This window comes from Vipera ursinii, assembly GCF_947247035.1.
Source record: "Vipera ursinii genome assembly, chromosome: 4".
NCBI classification, from domain to species: Eukaryota; Metazoa; Chordata; class Lepidosauria; order Squamata; family Viperidae; genus Vipera; species Vipera ursinii.
Window position 1 is genome coordinate 58,179,668 of NC_139514.1, and position 14,189 is coordinate 58,193,856.

General features: G+C 40.3%; 1 protein-coding gene across 4 annotated transcripts in view; it reads left to right on the forward strand.

Moving 5' to 3' along the window:
* Window positions 1–6,921: 6,921 nt before the first annotated feature.
* Window positions 6,922–14,189, forward strand: part of CASK (calcium/calmodulin dependent serine protein kinase) — a 167,406-nt gene continuing 160,138 nt past the window's right edge. For all 4 annotated transcript variants that reach the window (XM_083362651.1, XM_083362652.1, XM_083362653.1 and 1 more), the window contains exon 1: window positions 6,922–7,656. In XM_083362651.1, the coding sequence (XP_083218777.1) occupies window positions 7,598–7,656 (59 nt within the window). In that variant the 5' untranslated portion in view covers window positions 6,922–7,597. The remainder of the gene's footprint in view (window positions 7,657–14,189) is intronic.

Genomic DNA, 14,189 nt, shown 5'->3' on the forward strand with positions numbered 1-14,189 from the left:
ACTGAAGGCAAAGAAAAGGGAACAGAACTATGATATAAAACAAAGAAAAGGAAAGAGAGGTAAATCTTGATTACACCGATACCATTCACTATATCTTTTCCATATCTTTGTATCCTTCCAAATTATCCTTTCTTTCATCTTGTCAATATATCACTCCCCACATTGCCTTTTGAGCTTTCAACTTCTCAACTTTCTTTTTTTAGGATTTCTGCATCTAACAATGACTTTCTTAGGTTCTCTGCAAATCATTCCGGTTCTTCAGCTGAGAACATCATGACGTGATCTGCATATAAAATAGTGCAAACATTCACATTCCAAAAAATACCTCTAACATTACCACAAGCATTCCTAATTATTCATAAATACACTGAACAATCAAGAGGACATTACTAGGTGTTTCAGTTATTCTTACAAATGTAAGAACTTCCTTTGTATATTGTTCATATCATATTCAGCAGCTAAACTTCAACACCATATTCACACAAAACATCTCATAATTCAAATGCGGAATACCTTGGGGAGCACCTGCGGCCGGCGTCAACTTCCCTCCACCCAGTACGCTCCCACAGAGAGGGCCTCCTCAGGGTGCCACCAGTCAAAGAATGCTGACTGGTGGCCCCCAGGGGGAGGGCGTTCTCTGTGGGCGCGCCGGATTTATGGAACCATCTTCCGGTCGAGCTCCGGATGGCGCCTGATCTCCGCTCCTTCCGGCGCGATCTTAAAACCTACCTTTTTGAACAAGCTGGCCTGGCCTGATGGGATGGGGTTGGGTTTTATAAATTGATCTTAACTTTTTAATCTGTACTAATTTATTACGGGCATTGCTGTTTAATTACTTTTTAATTTTTGTATCTTGTTTTTTATTATGTATTGCCCTGTTCACCGCACTGAGTCCTTCGGGAGAAGGGCGGTATACAAATTAAATTAATAAATAATAATAAATAAATAAAATCTATTCATTTCATTATATTCTTTCAATACATACTTTCTCACATTCATGTATTTTTCAATATCCTGCTAAAGAGCAAAAATTATACATGCTGACTCAAACTGCACTGACCAATTTTTCTTGTTATCCCTTGTACACTTTCAATCAGAATTCAGCCAAAGATCTGCCCAAATGCATTTAAACTCATCCCTCTAAAGTTTAGACATTAACTTTAGCAACGTTTCCCTGTGTATACCGGCACATTGGCAGCATTTTTTCTCAATTGTCACAAATCCACAGGTGTTTGATAAAACATACAGCCATTCCCATAAACAAACCACACCTTAGCTACTCTTGGATTGCGACAGATTATAAAAGTTGAAGATTAAGTAAACAAAATACTTCAGTGTTTTTCTACTTACATCCATATACCTGCCACCTTATTGTTTTTCAAGATTATCTCAATATTTGTACCTTCCTCTTCATCATTTTTTGGATAGATTTATATTTGAACATATCACTAACATTTCCGTACAAACATCTAAAATATTCCTTGCAGTATTGCCCCACTTCAGTTCAGTTTAAATAATTTTATCACCTTTATTTTTAAATTCTATTTATTCCCTTGGAGACACTTTGCTTACTCACTTCAATCATCTCCCCAAAAATTTGATCTTTCATCAAAAATTGTCTGCATTTTCTCTACCTCATTTAAACTTAACTTTTCCTTGAACTTTGTAATTATTATTCAGTATATTTATCTAATTTTTGTTCTTTGCCACATCATTTCACCAAACATTTTTTTATATTCCACCTTACTGTAACTGCACATGACAAACAGTAAATTAATTATTTTTATTCAGTTCTAAGAAGACTATATCTTCTTTATGTCCACTTCCTCTTTTTGTTGAGATATTACTCTAATAATATTTTATATACAGGACCAGTTCTTGCTTTTCTTTCCACTATTCTCCACAAAACCAGACCAATTGGTTTCCAATCTTTTTTCATACTTTTATTAATACGCAGCTTGAACTATTTTTTTAACAAATGAAATTTATAAACTCCTTTTACATTCTAAGTTATCTTTCATATACTATGATCATCAGCAGATGGATCATTAATATTGGACCTCAGCTGTCCATCATTGCTCTTCCAAATGACACTTCACATAACACTTTTTAAGCAAGAGTGGATGCCAAATAAGTTACAAGACTCCATGGTTCCCAGGTCATCTAAATAATAAATAAACCTTTATTGTCAAAGTACAACATGTGCAACAATTCCTGCTAAATAATGACAGTGCTAGTTTGTTTTGCCAGATTTCAGCCATAAGGACAATTAAAACTCAGTTTTACCATCATAATGCTCATGCTCTTTGTTGAAAAGTAGTAGGTCCAAACTAGAAATTACTTTCTAAGATAAAATAAAATTGCCAGATGCAGAATTTGGGTTTGAGTTTGAAATTGAAAAGGTGCTTCAGAATGGCTATGGACACACACACCGCATCTAGTTTATTGTGTAACTGGACCAAATAGGGGATACAGTATATGCAATGAACTGACATATGCTTAGGATCCAAAAAGGTTACCTATGATGCTGAAATTAAAGAAGTAGAAAGGTTGTTGTTACAGAAGCAGACTTCTATTCACCTTGTGTACATTGTACATGTAAACTTGTACACCTACGCCTTGTACATGGTGGCCTTGTACATTCCCTTTCCTAGAATAAAACCAATGATTTATTGTGGTCGGCATTGGCAAAACACAAATATACCACTTTTAATACATATCAGCTATATGCCACAGGGTCCCCAAACTTTGTGAGCAGGGGGTTGGACTAGATGACCTCCAAGGTCCCTTCCAAATTATATTATTATTATTATTATTATTATTATTATTATTATTATTATTATTATTATTATTAATTTTAACAGCTGCCCATTGCAGGCTTACACAGGCAAAGTAGGTCTTACTTATTTTTTATGTGAATTTCTCTATTGCTTGCAATTCCCAAAATTGTCCTGACTCACAGGGTTGTGAGAACCCTGGCTTAAAATACAGCATAGATTCATCCTTTATGACAGAATAACTGTTTATTCAGTAAATAATGGCTTAATAAACTTAAATATGTGAAACATTCCCAATGTCTCTGAATTATCCTCTTCCCATACTTTCTGATATCTTTTGTACAAAGTTCTGCCTATATTTCTATATTGTCAAAAACTATTTTGTGGCTTGCTTCTTTCTAATGTGGTCTGTAAATTATCACGTATGGGCTTAGAGTGCTTTGTGAATCTAGCCAATTGTTTTATTTAGTCAGTCGTAACTAAACCATGGCTAAATGCAATACATAAATCTAGACTACCATGCAACACACACACATATACATATATATATTTGCTTCAATTGTGATAATAGAAATTGTCTTACATTGGATTAGTCTACAGACCAGGATTATCAAGGTCATTTGAATAACAATTTTTTGTCTAATCCTTGAATTCTATATTCTATAACTATATTCTATATTCCATATTCTAAATTTTGGCGCTCATAATCTTTTTCACACATACAGGAGTCCTTGACTTGTAACCCATTATTTAACAATGAATGGTTCAAAGTTATAATTGCCTCAGGAAAAAAATGACTTATAAAGTTATGACCACTGCACTACTATCCCTGCGGTCATGTGATCTCAATTTGGGTCCTTGGCAATTGACTTGCATTTATGAATTATTAGAATTTCTTGCAGGTCATGATTTGCAACCTTCCCAGCCAGCTTTCGACAAGCAAAGTCAGCGGAGAAAGCCAGATTCCCTTAATGACTACAGTGATCTGCTGAACAAATGTGGTTAAAAATGGTTGTCAAATGAGGTCCTATCACATCATGACCTCCTTAACAACATCATTTAGCGATCAGAATTCTAATCCCAATTGTGGTTGTAAGTTCAGGACTACTGACAGTACGATATGAGCCGTTAGGTGAATGCATTCTTGAATCAAGCCTGATTTCTAGTTGATGCAATATGGATGTTGCTTTTGTGCAACAATACAGAATGGGCTTCTCTGCCCCTGCCCCTTCTCCCCCCCCCCCGTTCTTCTCTATATCTATTAGAACTGATAAGGAAGACATAGTGGATAGCTACTGCCTTTTAGGATCAACCATCAACAGTACAGGAACTAGCAGCCAAGAAATAAAGGTAGTCTTCAACTTATGACTACAATTGAGCCACAATGTATGTTGTTAAGTGAAACATTTGTGGTGAGTTTTGCCCCGTTTTACAATCTTCCTTGCCACAAGTGAATTACTGCAGTTATTAAGTTAATAACTTTTAACATTGTTAAATGAATCTGGATTCTCCATTGATTTTGCCTGTCAGGTCGCAAAAGGTGCTCACATGACCTCAGGACACTGCAACCATCATAAATGTGAGCCAGTTGCCAAGCATCTGAATTTTGATCACATGACTGAGGGGAATGCTGCAATGGTCCTAAGTGTGAAAAACGGTCATAAATCATTTTTTTCACTGCCATTGTAACTTCCAACATCCACTAAACTGTTGTAAGTCGAGGACTACAGTTGCAAGAAAAAGTATGTGAACCCTTTGGGATTATGTGGTTTTTTGCATGAATTGGCCATAAAATGCGCTCTAAACGTCATTTAAGTCACAACAATAGAAAAACACAGTCTGCTTAAAATAATACTACACAAACATTAGCTGTTGTCATGTTTTAATTGAAGATAAGATGGAAACATTCACAGTGCAGGGTGGAAAAAGTATGTGAACCTTTGGACTTAATAACTGGTTGACCCTCCTTTGGCAGCAATAACCTCAACCAAACATTTCCTGTAGTTGCAGATCAGACCTGCACAATGATCTGGAGTAATTTTGGACCACTCCTCTGCACAAAACTGTTTCAGTGTAGCAATATTCTTGGGATGTCTGGTGTGAATCGCTCTCTTAAGGTCATGCCACAGCATTTCAATCGGGTTGAGGTCAGGACTCTGACTGGGCCACTCTAGAAGGCGTATTCTGTTCTGTTGAAGCCATTGTTTTGTTGAATTACTTGTATGCTTTGGGTCATTGTCCTGTTGCATCACCCATCCTCTGCAGAGCTTCAGTTGGCGGACTGATGGTCGTACGTTTTCCTGCAAAATGTCCTGATAAACTCTGGAATTCATTTTCCCATCAATGACAACAATCCGTCCAGGCCCTGAGGCAGCAAAGCAGCCCCAAACCATGATGCTCCCTCCGCCATGTTTTACAGTGGGGATGTTTTGATGTTGGTGTACTGTACCATTTTTTCTCCACACATAGTGTTGTGTGTTTTTCCCAAACAACTCAATTTTGGTTTCATCTGTCCACGTTTGAAGTTTGCAAAAGAGCACCTGGATGTTCCACAGCACTACTGGCAAAATATACTGTGGTCAACCAGTTATTAAGTCCAAAGGTTCACATACTTTTTCCACCCTGCACTGTGAATGTTTCCATCTTATCTTCAATTAAAACATGACAACAGCTAATGTTTGTGTAGTATTATTTTAAGCAGACTGTGTTTTTCTATTGTTGTGACTTACATGATGTTTAGAGTGCATTTTATGGCCAATTCATGCAAAAAACCACATAATCCCAAAGGGTTCACATACTTTTTCTTGCAACTGTACCTGTACAACAAAGACTAGCACTTGGTGAAGCAATCCTGAAGGCCTTGTAAGATATTTAAATACTATAGGTACAAAAATCAGAATAGTACAATTCATGGTATTCCCTTGACACTCTATAGAAGTGAAAGTTGGATCAGAAGAGCATTGATTCCTTTAAAGTTGGTGTTGGAGAATGCTGCTGAGAATATTGTGTACAGCCAACAAAACAAACAAATGGATTGTCAAACAAATGAACACAGACTTTTCACTCAAGGCACAATTGACTAAGTTTAAATTATCCTCCCTTGGACACATTATGCAAAGACATAATTCACGGAGGAACATTTTTTGCTGGGAAAGGTGGAAGGAAAGAAAAAGAGGACGAGCAGCAAAGGTGGATGGACTTTTACGGTGGTGAATGGGTGCACCATTGGAAGACCTGAAAATACTAGATTAGGAACAGATTGTCATGGAAGAAATATATGCGGTCACTAAGACTTGATGGCACATGATAAATCACTCTATAGCCAAGGATACCCAACTGATTTCCCATCTGGAAGTAGGTGATCCAAATTGGAACAGGACAGCGAATGGATAAACCAGAACTTCTACTTGTAGTTTTAGCAGTTTTTTCCACTTTCCTCACTGCACATTCCTGTCGATTCAGCAGTGCTGTTTCACTACTACCGTACTTTTGAAATATTAGATTCTTAATCAAATGGAGGAACAGGGGAAAATGCACCAGAACAGAAAAGAATTAAACAGAAGAACTTGGAATCAGGAATTTTGGTTATACAGGAACAGCTAATTTGGCTAGTTTTCCTTTCGGAGCTTCCTTTAGTTTCTCGCGTAAGCAAAAGGACTTGCTGCTCTGGCAAAAAAAAACTACAGACGACTGACTATCGTTAAAAAGAAAAACACTCATAAGCACCGTGACGGAGATCTGCTCTTTCTTCCTATGCCTTCCTATCCGATAACCGTACATCCGAAGAAGCCATACTCGTTTTTTCATCTTCGTTTAGGACGCCACTTCGTTCTCGAAGCCTTGCCTCGAAAAACCGCTGCGAGAAAAACCCAGCCGCTTGAGAAAAGATAGTACCATCATCCGCTCTTCCCCCCACCCTTGCTGCTCTATGACGTCAAAGCGCCCGCGCCTGCGCAGAACAACCATATTTTTTGGGGGGGGGGCTTCCTTACGCCAAACGCGTATTTTATTTTTTTTGAGCTACTTGTGGGCGTGGCTTTGTGCAGAAGAAAAAGAGGGAGGAGGAAGAGCGGGTGAGGGACACCCCCCTCCCCCGCGCCCTCTTGTAAGGAAGGGTGCGCGCGCTTGCTCGGGGCGGTTGCGTGACTGATTAAAAAGGTGGCGACTGGGACAGGAACGGCGCCCGCGCGCCCGCCCGCCCTCCGTTGAATGACTTATCGCTGTCGTCGGCGCGTGGTCGGAGCCGCGTCTGCCTCTCCCTTTCCCCTCCCCTCCCCTCCCGCGCGCGCTCTCGCTCCGTCCCCTTCGCGTGTGAGTGTGCACCAGTGGGGGAGGGGAGCGAACGAGGCGCCTCTGCCCCTCCGCCGGTTCATTTTGGTATCCATCCCTTCCATGGTTGCTGCTCCACCCCTCGGGCTGGATAGCCTTTGCCTGCTTCATTTAATCTCCGAGGCCCTAGGAGGAAAAGGGGGAAAAAAGGCTCGCGACGGAGGGGGTGGGAAAAAGGTGACGACCTGGCGGCGGTAGCGAGAGGCGGCAGCGGAGAGAGAGAGAGAGAGAGGCGGGCGGGCGGGCGGCTGAGGCCCAGAGGAGAAAGGAACGGGGAGCGGCGGCAGCTGGTGAAATTTTCGCCGTAGCCATTGGAACCTCCGGGACGGATTTGAGCTCTTCGGCGTTTAAAAGGACGGGATTTAACGTGGTGTGCTGATTGGCGGCGGCGGCGGCGGCGTGTTGTGCGGGGAGCGCGGAGGGGATCCTGCCCGCGCCCCCTCCCTCCCGCCTCGGCCGCCTGCAAGGATAATTCTTCCCCCATCTGGACCATGGCCGACGACGACGTGCTGTTCGAGGATGTGTATGAGCTGTGCGAGGTGATCGGCAAGTAAGTGGTCTGCGGGGGGGGGGCAGGCCAATGGGCCGGGTGTGGGGAGAGACGGAGGCGACCGAAGCGGCAATCGGCTGCAAAGCCGCCTCCCCGACGGGAGGGAGGAAAGAGGTTGGGGTGGTGGTGGGGGGGGGGGAAAGAGATGCTCGGTTCCGTTCCCACCTGAGTTGCGCCGCCGCTGTGTCTTATCCGAGGAAAGGGAAGAAGAGGGCAGATCCTCCTCGCTGGAACGGGATGATATGACGAGTAGCTTCATCGTGGCGCCCACGCGATTTCACACGACGGGAGAGGTGGCCTGATGTGTTGGGATTTTTATTTTATTTTTATTTTATTTTTTGTCTAGCTAGCTTATTCTTTCATTCGCCACAGTTAAATCTGATGTTGCAGAAAATCCGGTTTTGCTCTGCTTTTTTAAATGTTAAGTGCAAATGTATGTGACAACTTGCTTACCTGGAGGGTAGACGAGGAAAGATGGGACTGGGTCCTCCGCCCTTCTTTTTCTTTCTTTCTTTTTTTTTTTTGTAGTGTCCCTAATGTCAGATATTTTCTTGCTCTTTGCTACGTAAGATTCATCTCATTGGCAAGGAATTGGCACAGAGGTTAAAAAAAAAAGTCAGTTTCTAGTTCTGTCTCAAAATAATGACTGCAGGAGATGCTGGCCTTCTTACTCATTAATCAACTTTGAAAATTAAGGTTCATTGCTCGCCCCAAAGTGAAGCTGCAACAGTTGCTAAAATGCCTCTGCTGTATATTTGGAATGTCCAATTTGATAGGTTGTTTGAAAATGGCAGCCGAAGTTTTTATTCTAGAAGTGAAAAGTGCGGTTAATTGTGGTAGTGAAATAATATAGCTCAGTCTGCCTGTTTCACCCTCCCTCGGTACCTGCTTGTTGGTTTGGGGAGATTGTTCTTTTGTTCAATCCTGTGAAATGTCACTAAAAAGGAAAGTTAAATGGAAATGCATGAGAATAACTTCCCTTATTATAAGTGAATGTTTTACAAGTTAGATGGTTTTGCTCCTATTATGATTTGATAAAAGTAGCTTTTAATTTATGTTCTGTCTTTACTGTGATGTTTGTTTAAATTCAGAGATTTAGTGTGAAAAAATAACTTTAACATGAATTTTGTTTAGGCTTATTTTCATGAAAGTGTTGTGCCTTGTTTGCTTTATGTAGTTGGGTGTATTTAATGTGTTGTTACACCTAACACCAAACACTTAGTTTTTACTTTGTTATACAATATATGGATAGTGTCTCGCTAACTTTCTCTATGAGAAGAGAAACTCATAATTTAGCATGAGCCTAGACATTTTGGTCAAATACTTGTGCATTTTTCATAATTATGACATTCTTTTTTTTCTTTGCAAAATAAATTAAAGGAAAAAAATATTTATCACACATTATATATATATATAAACTTTTTTACATGGGTATAATGGTAGTATATATCTGTGATCTTACAACCCTTGACCTCACAGATTCAATATCAGTTTGTGCATTTTTCCTATCCTGCATGTAATTATGGTAAGGAAGTTCAGATTCAATTGACCTGGAACAGGGCTTTTCAGTGGTAGCTCCTTCAGTTTTGAAGATCATATTGGAGTCGTGGCTAGGGGGGCATTTGCCCAGATTCGCCTGGTACGCCAATTGCGCCCCTTTCTGGACCGAGATGCCCTACGTACAGTCACCCACGCACTCGTTACTTCCCGAATAGATTACTGCAATGCTCTCTACATGGGGCTGCCCTTGAAGACCACCCGGAGGCTTCAGCTGGTGCAGAGTGCGGCTGCATGGGTAGTGATGGGAGCACCCCGATACTCCCATATTACACCCCTCCTGCATGAGCTTCATTGGTTACCGGTTGCCCTCCGGGTGAGATTTAAGGTGCTGGTACTTACCTTTAAAGCCCTACATGGCTTAGGCCCGGGATACTTGCAGGACCATCTGCTGCCGGGAACGAATTCCCATCGCCCAGTATGCTCACACAGAGAAGGCCTCCTCAGGGTACCGTCGGCTAGACAATGTCGGCTGGCGACCCCCAGGGGAAGAGCCTTCTCTGTGGGAGCGCCAGCCCTATGGAACCAACTCCCCCCTGAGCTTCAGATGGCCCCAGATCTCCAGTCCTTTCGCCGCGGCCTCAAAACACTCCTTTTCCACCTGGACTGACAGGGATTTTAATTATGTTTTTAATTTTTTAACTCTAATTTTTTAATTTATTTTAATTTTAATTTATTGTACAGGGGCCTTTAATTTTAATTTTATCTTAACTTCTGTATTTATTGTATGTTATTGTTGTTAGCCGCCCTGAGTCCTTCGGGAGATAGGGCGGCATATAAGTCCCAATAATAAATAAATAAATAAAAGTGTAAAATACACAGAGACCAATTTCAAGTATAATGTTTTATTACTTTGCAAGACTTTAAAATAATTATTTCAGAAGTTATTTATTATAACACTCATCTAACTTAATAAGACCATAATATATATTCCTCTGCCGCAGAGAAAAGACCATGAAAGCATAGCTGATTCTGGAAACTCAGTCTTTCTTAGTTTTCATAAATAAAACCTCCAACCTATTAGCATTTTTACTTACATAACTGTCTTGCATTACTGGTAATGGAGAAATGGACAAGCTACTTGGAGAGTTGAAACAAACTTAACTTTTGAATCCTTACAATTTGTGGCTTCTGAAATCTGCCAGAAATGGCCCGAGTAGATATAATAACTGTAGGGTTGCCCAAACTGTATTCTAGGAATAATTGTGTAATTGCTTATATGAAAGCCAAATTTAAATTCTGTAACCTTGGAATTTGCTTGCTCAGATTGTATTATATAATTTTTAAACATGGCTTTAGAGTAAATGATAGTCTATTAACTCCAGGCAGTTTTAGATTACTATTCCAGGCTTGGTTCAGAACTAACTTTTGGGCAGAAACTGTATTAGTGGATTATTGATACAGGGATTAGATAGTGAAGAATTTGGCCCTGTTGGGGCCTTGTAGTCATAGTATCTGTTTTAAAATTGTTTCCAGATTGGGATTTGATGCCCAATATGATAGTGGTTGTTTCTCAATATGATGGTAGTTATTGGAGGGTTTCTGGGCAGCCTTATAGTAGCTGAATTTTGAGATGTCTCAAAGCTCTGTTTTGATCCCCTCTACCCACTTTTTAACTTCTAAATGGAGTTTATTATTATTTATTAAACTTAGGCAAATAAATCTATAGATGTGGGCTAAAATGTCATTGTGATTCTTGGATTTTTTTTCTTCCTTCTAATTCCAGAGTTACACTGGCAAATCTTGAATAGAAGTCTGAGCAGTTTTGGGGTAGGCAAGAGCAAACAAGTTGTTTCTTCAATGCAAGAAACAAATTCTATAAATGAAATGGCTAATCTGACTAGAAGTATACTACTGATTTTAGTTAAGATTGCACATCTTATAAACAACCAGAACATAATTTGCAAGTATTGATCTTGTTACTTATAATGGAATCATAAGTAATATCAGCAAGGGACGCGGTGGCTCAGTGGGTTAGGACGCTGAGTTTGTCGATCAGAAGGTCGGCAGTTTGGCGGGTCGAATCCCGAGTGCCGCGTAGCAGAGTGAGCGCCTGTTACTCGTCCCAGCTTCTGCCAACCTATCAGTTCGAAAGCACGTAAAAATGCAAGTAGAAAAATAGGGACCACTACGGTGGGAAGGTAACAGCGTTCCGTGCGCCTTTGGCATCTAGTCATGCCGGCCACATGACCACGGAGACGTCCTCGGACAAGCGCTAGCTCTTTGGCTTTGAAACGGAGATGAGCACTGGCCCCTATAATCGGAAACGACTGGCACGCATGTGCGGGGGAACCTTTACCTTTTTAAGTAATATCAATGGCCTGGAAGTCTAGATAATGCTGTTCTGTCAGGAGATAGAAAACATTGTGTAAAAAAAATCACTGATTTTTAATTCCCTACTCCTGTGGGAATAGTAAGTAATTTCTCTAGTCACTTTTATATGCCCTTAGTGTACTTCATGTGATGGTATTATTTATCACTGTTTCTGATAAGTCTTGTAGTAATAGTATACAAAATCTAAAATAACATTTTAACAATTGCTAAAAAGAATATGTCCATCATTAAATTAAATGAAAATTACTTTTATGTAAATTATTAGGGTTGGAAACCTTCATATTTTGACCCTAAGTGACATTTTAAAAAACCATTGTTGATTCTAGTAGAATTCTCATGTATTTGTTTTGGAAATATAAAGAGAAATACAGATAGTCCTCCATTTACAGCCATTTGGTTAGCAATCATTCAAAGTTACTGTGGCACTGAAAAAAATGATTATGATTTTGCACATGACCATCATAGCATCCCCACTGTCGTTTGATCAAAATATAGATGCTTGGCAACTGGCATGTACTTATATTATTGCATTGTCCCAGGGTTATGTGATCACCATTTGTAACTGTCTTAGCCAGCTTCCAACAAAGTACGACTTACTTAAAACTGTCTTACTTAGCAATGGAAATTCTGGTCCCACTTGTCATAAGTCAAGGACCTATGGAAAATGTCAAGGTTTTTGCATTGCTGGATATAAGAGGCGTGTGCAAAACATTTTGAATCTGAACTTGTATTGAAACATTCTGTTCTGAATGCAATATTAGTTATTTTGATCAATTTGGAAACAGATTTGTGCTTAAAATATCTATTTATTCATTTAATAGAAGTCATAGAATTTTTGTAATAACTATGGATATTGCCCCCCATTGGTATTTCGTAATCTGTTAGTTGTTTTGTTTTGTGTTGTGTTGAGTCCTAGTGACTGCCTGGACAAGTCTCTGCATCTTTCTTGGTAGGATTTTCAGAACTGTTTGGCTCTCAACAATCAACTAGAAATTAAAAATAGAAGTACTTTAATGTATTTTCTGATTTGGATTTATCACCTGCCATAATTTGTTTTGCATTCTTATTTATATACCTTTCTGGATAATTTTTCAATGTAATATCTTCTGATATAGAATTAGGCTTGATATATTAATTTACCTTATGAATAACTTTCTAGTACTTTTGTTTAAGTGATGAAAACTTAATAAATAAATAAATAAATAAATAAATATAAAACTCCCCAAGAAAACTGCAGTTGAGTGCCTGAATGACTACAGACCTATTGCATTAATGTCTGTAGTCATGAAATGCTTCGAAAGATTGGTTCTCCAACATCTTAGGACATGCCTCCCACTGGACTTTGATAAACATCAATTTGCCTACAGGGGAAATAGGTCGACAGACGATGCCATAGCTACTGCTTTACACTCTGTAGCAAGTCATCTCGAGAAGCCTGGAAGTTACGTCAGGATGCTTTTTGTTGACTACAGCTCGGCTTTCAACACCATTTTGCCGAGCATTCTCATCGAGAAGCTGACTGACTTGAAATTCTCCCCCACCATCTGTGATTGGATTCAAGACTTTCTTAGGGATCGGTTACAAACCGTGAGGGTCGGTTCTGCTTTGTCCACCCCCCTGAAGCTTTGCACCGGCACGCCACCGGGCTGTGTGCTTAGCCCCTACCTGTACTCTTTATACACTTATGATTGTGTATCATCTGACCCATCCACTGGGATAATCAAGTTTGCAGATGATACAACTGTGGTGGGTCTTATTACAGGTGGGGATGAGACAGCGTATAGGAGGTACAAAAACTATCCATATGGTGTAGTAACAACAACTTGCACCTAAACATCGGCAAGACGAAAGAGATGGTGTTAGACTTCTGGAGAAAAAAGGAGGAACCTGCCCCACTTCACATCAGAGAGAACTGTGTAGAGAGAGTTTCCTCCTTTAAATTTCTGGGAGTGTACCTCTGTGAAGATTTGACCTGGAAAGTTAACACAACTCAGGTGGCTAGAAAGGCCCAACAGAGGCTTCACTTTCTTAGGGTCTTGCGGAAGAACAGGGTAGAACAACAGCTAATGACCCTCTTTTACCGGTCTACTATAGAGAGCGTCCTCTCGTATGGTATTCTGGTTTGGTATGCTGGTCTGACAGCCGCGGATAGGAAAGTATTACAGAGGGTGGTGAGCACAGCACAAGACATTGTGGGCTGTTCCCTGACACCACTGGATGACATCGCCAGGGCTCGTTGCCTTGGAAGAGTGAGGAAGATTCTCAGGGATGACTCACACCCTGGACGGTATCTCTTTACTCTCCTACCATCCGGTAGGAGATATAGGAATATAGCCAGCCGCACCAACAGGCTGAAAAATAGCTTTTATCCGTGGGCTGTTAGGCTTTTAAATGGGACATAATCTTATGCAGAATTGACTTGGGAGGCCGGTGTGTGGTGTAGTTGGTTAACTTAGTGTGGTGGGATGGAGGTTTTGTTGTCACTGTGTGTTGGGGGGGAGAGAGCACGGGGGGAGGCTCAGCTAATCTCAATGTACACATGTTGTACTTTGACAATAAAGGTTTATTATTTTATTATTTATGAGCCATGCTTTTAACCACAGTATAACTTCACATAGTAGAATTTTCCCTCAGAGATATCA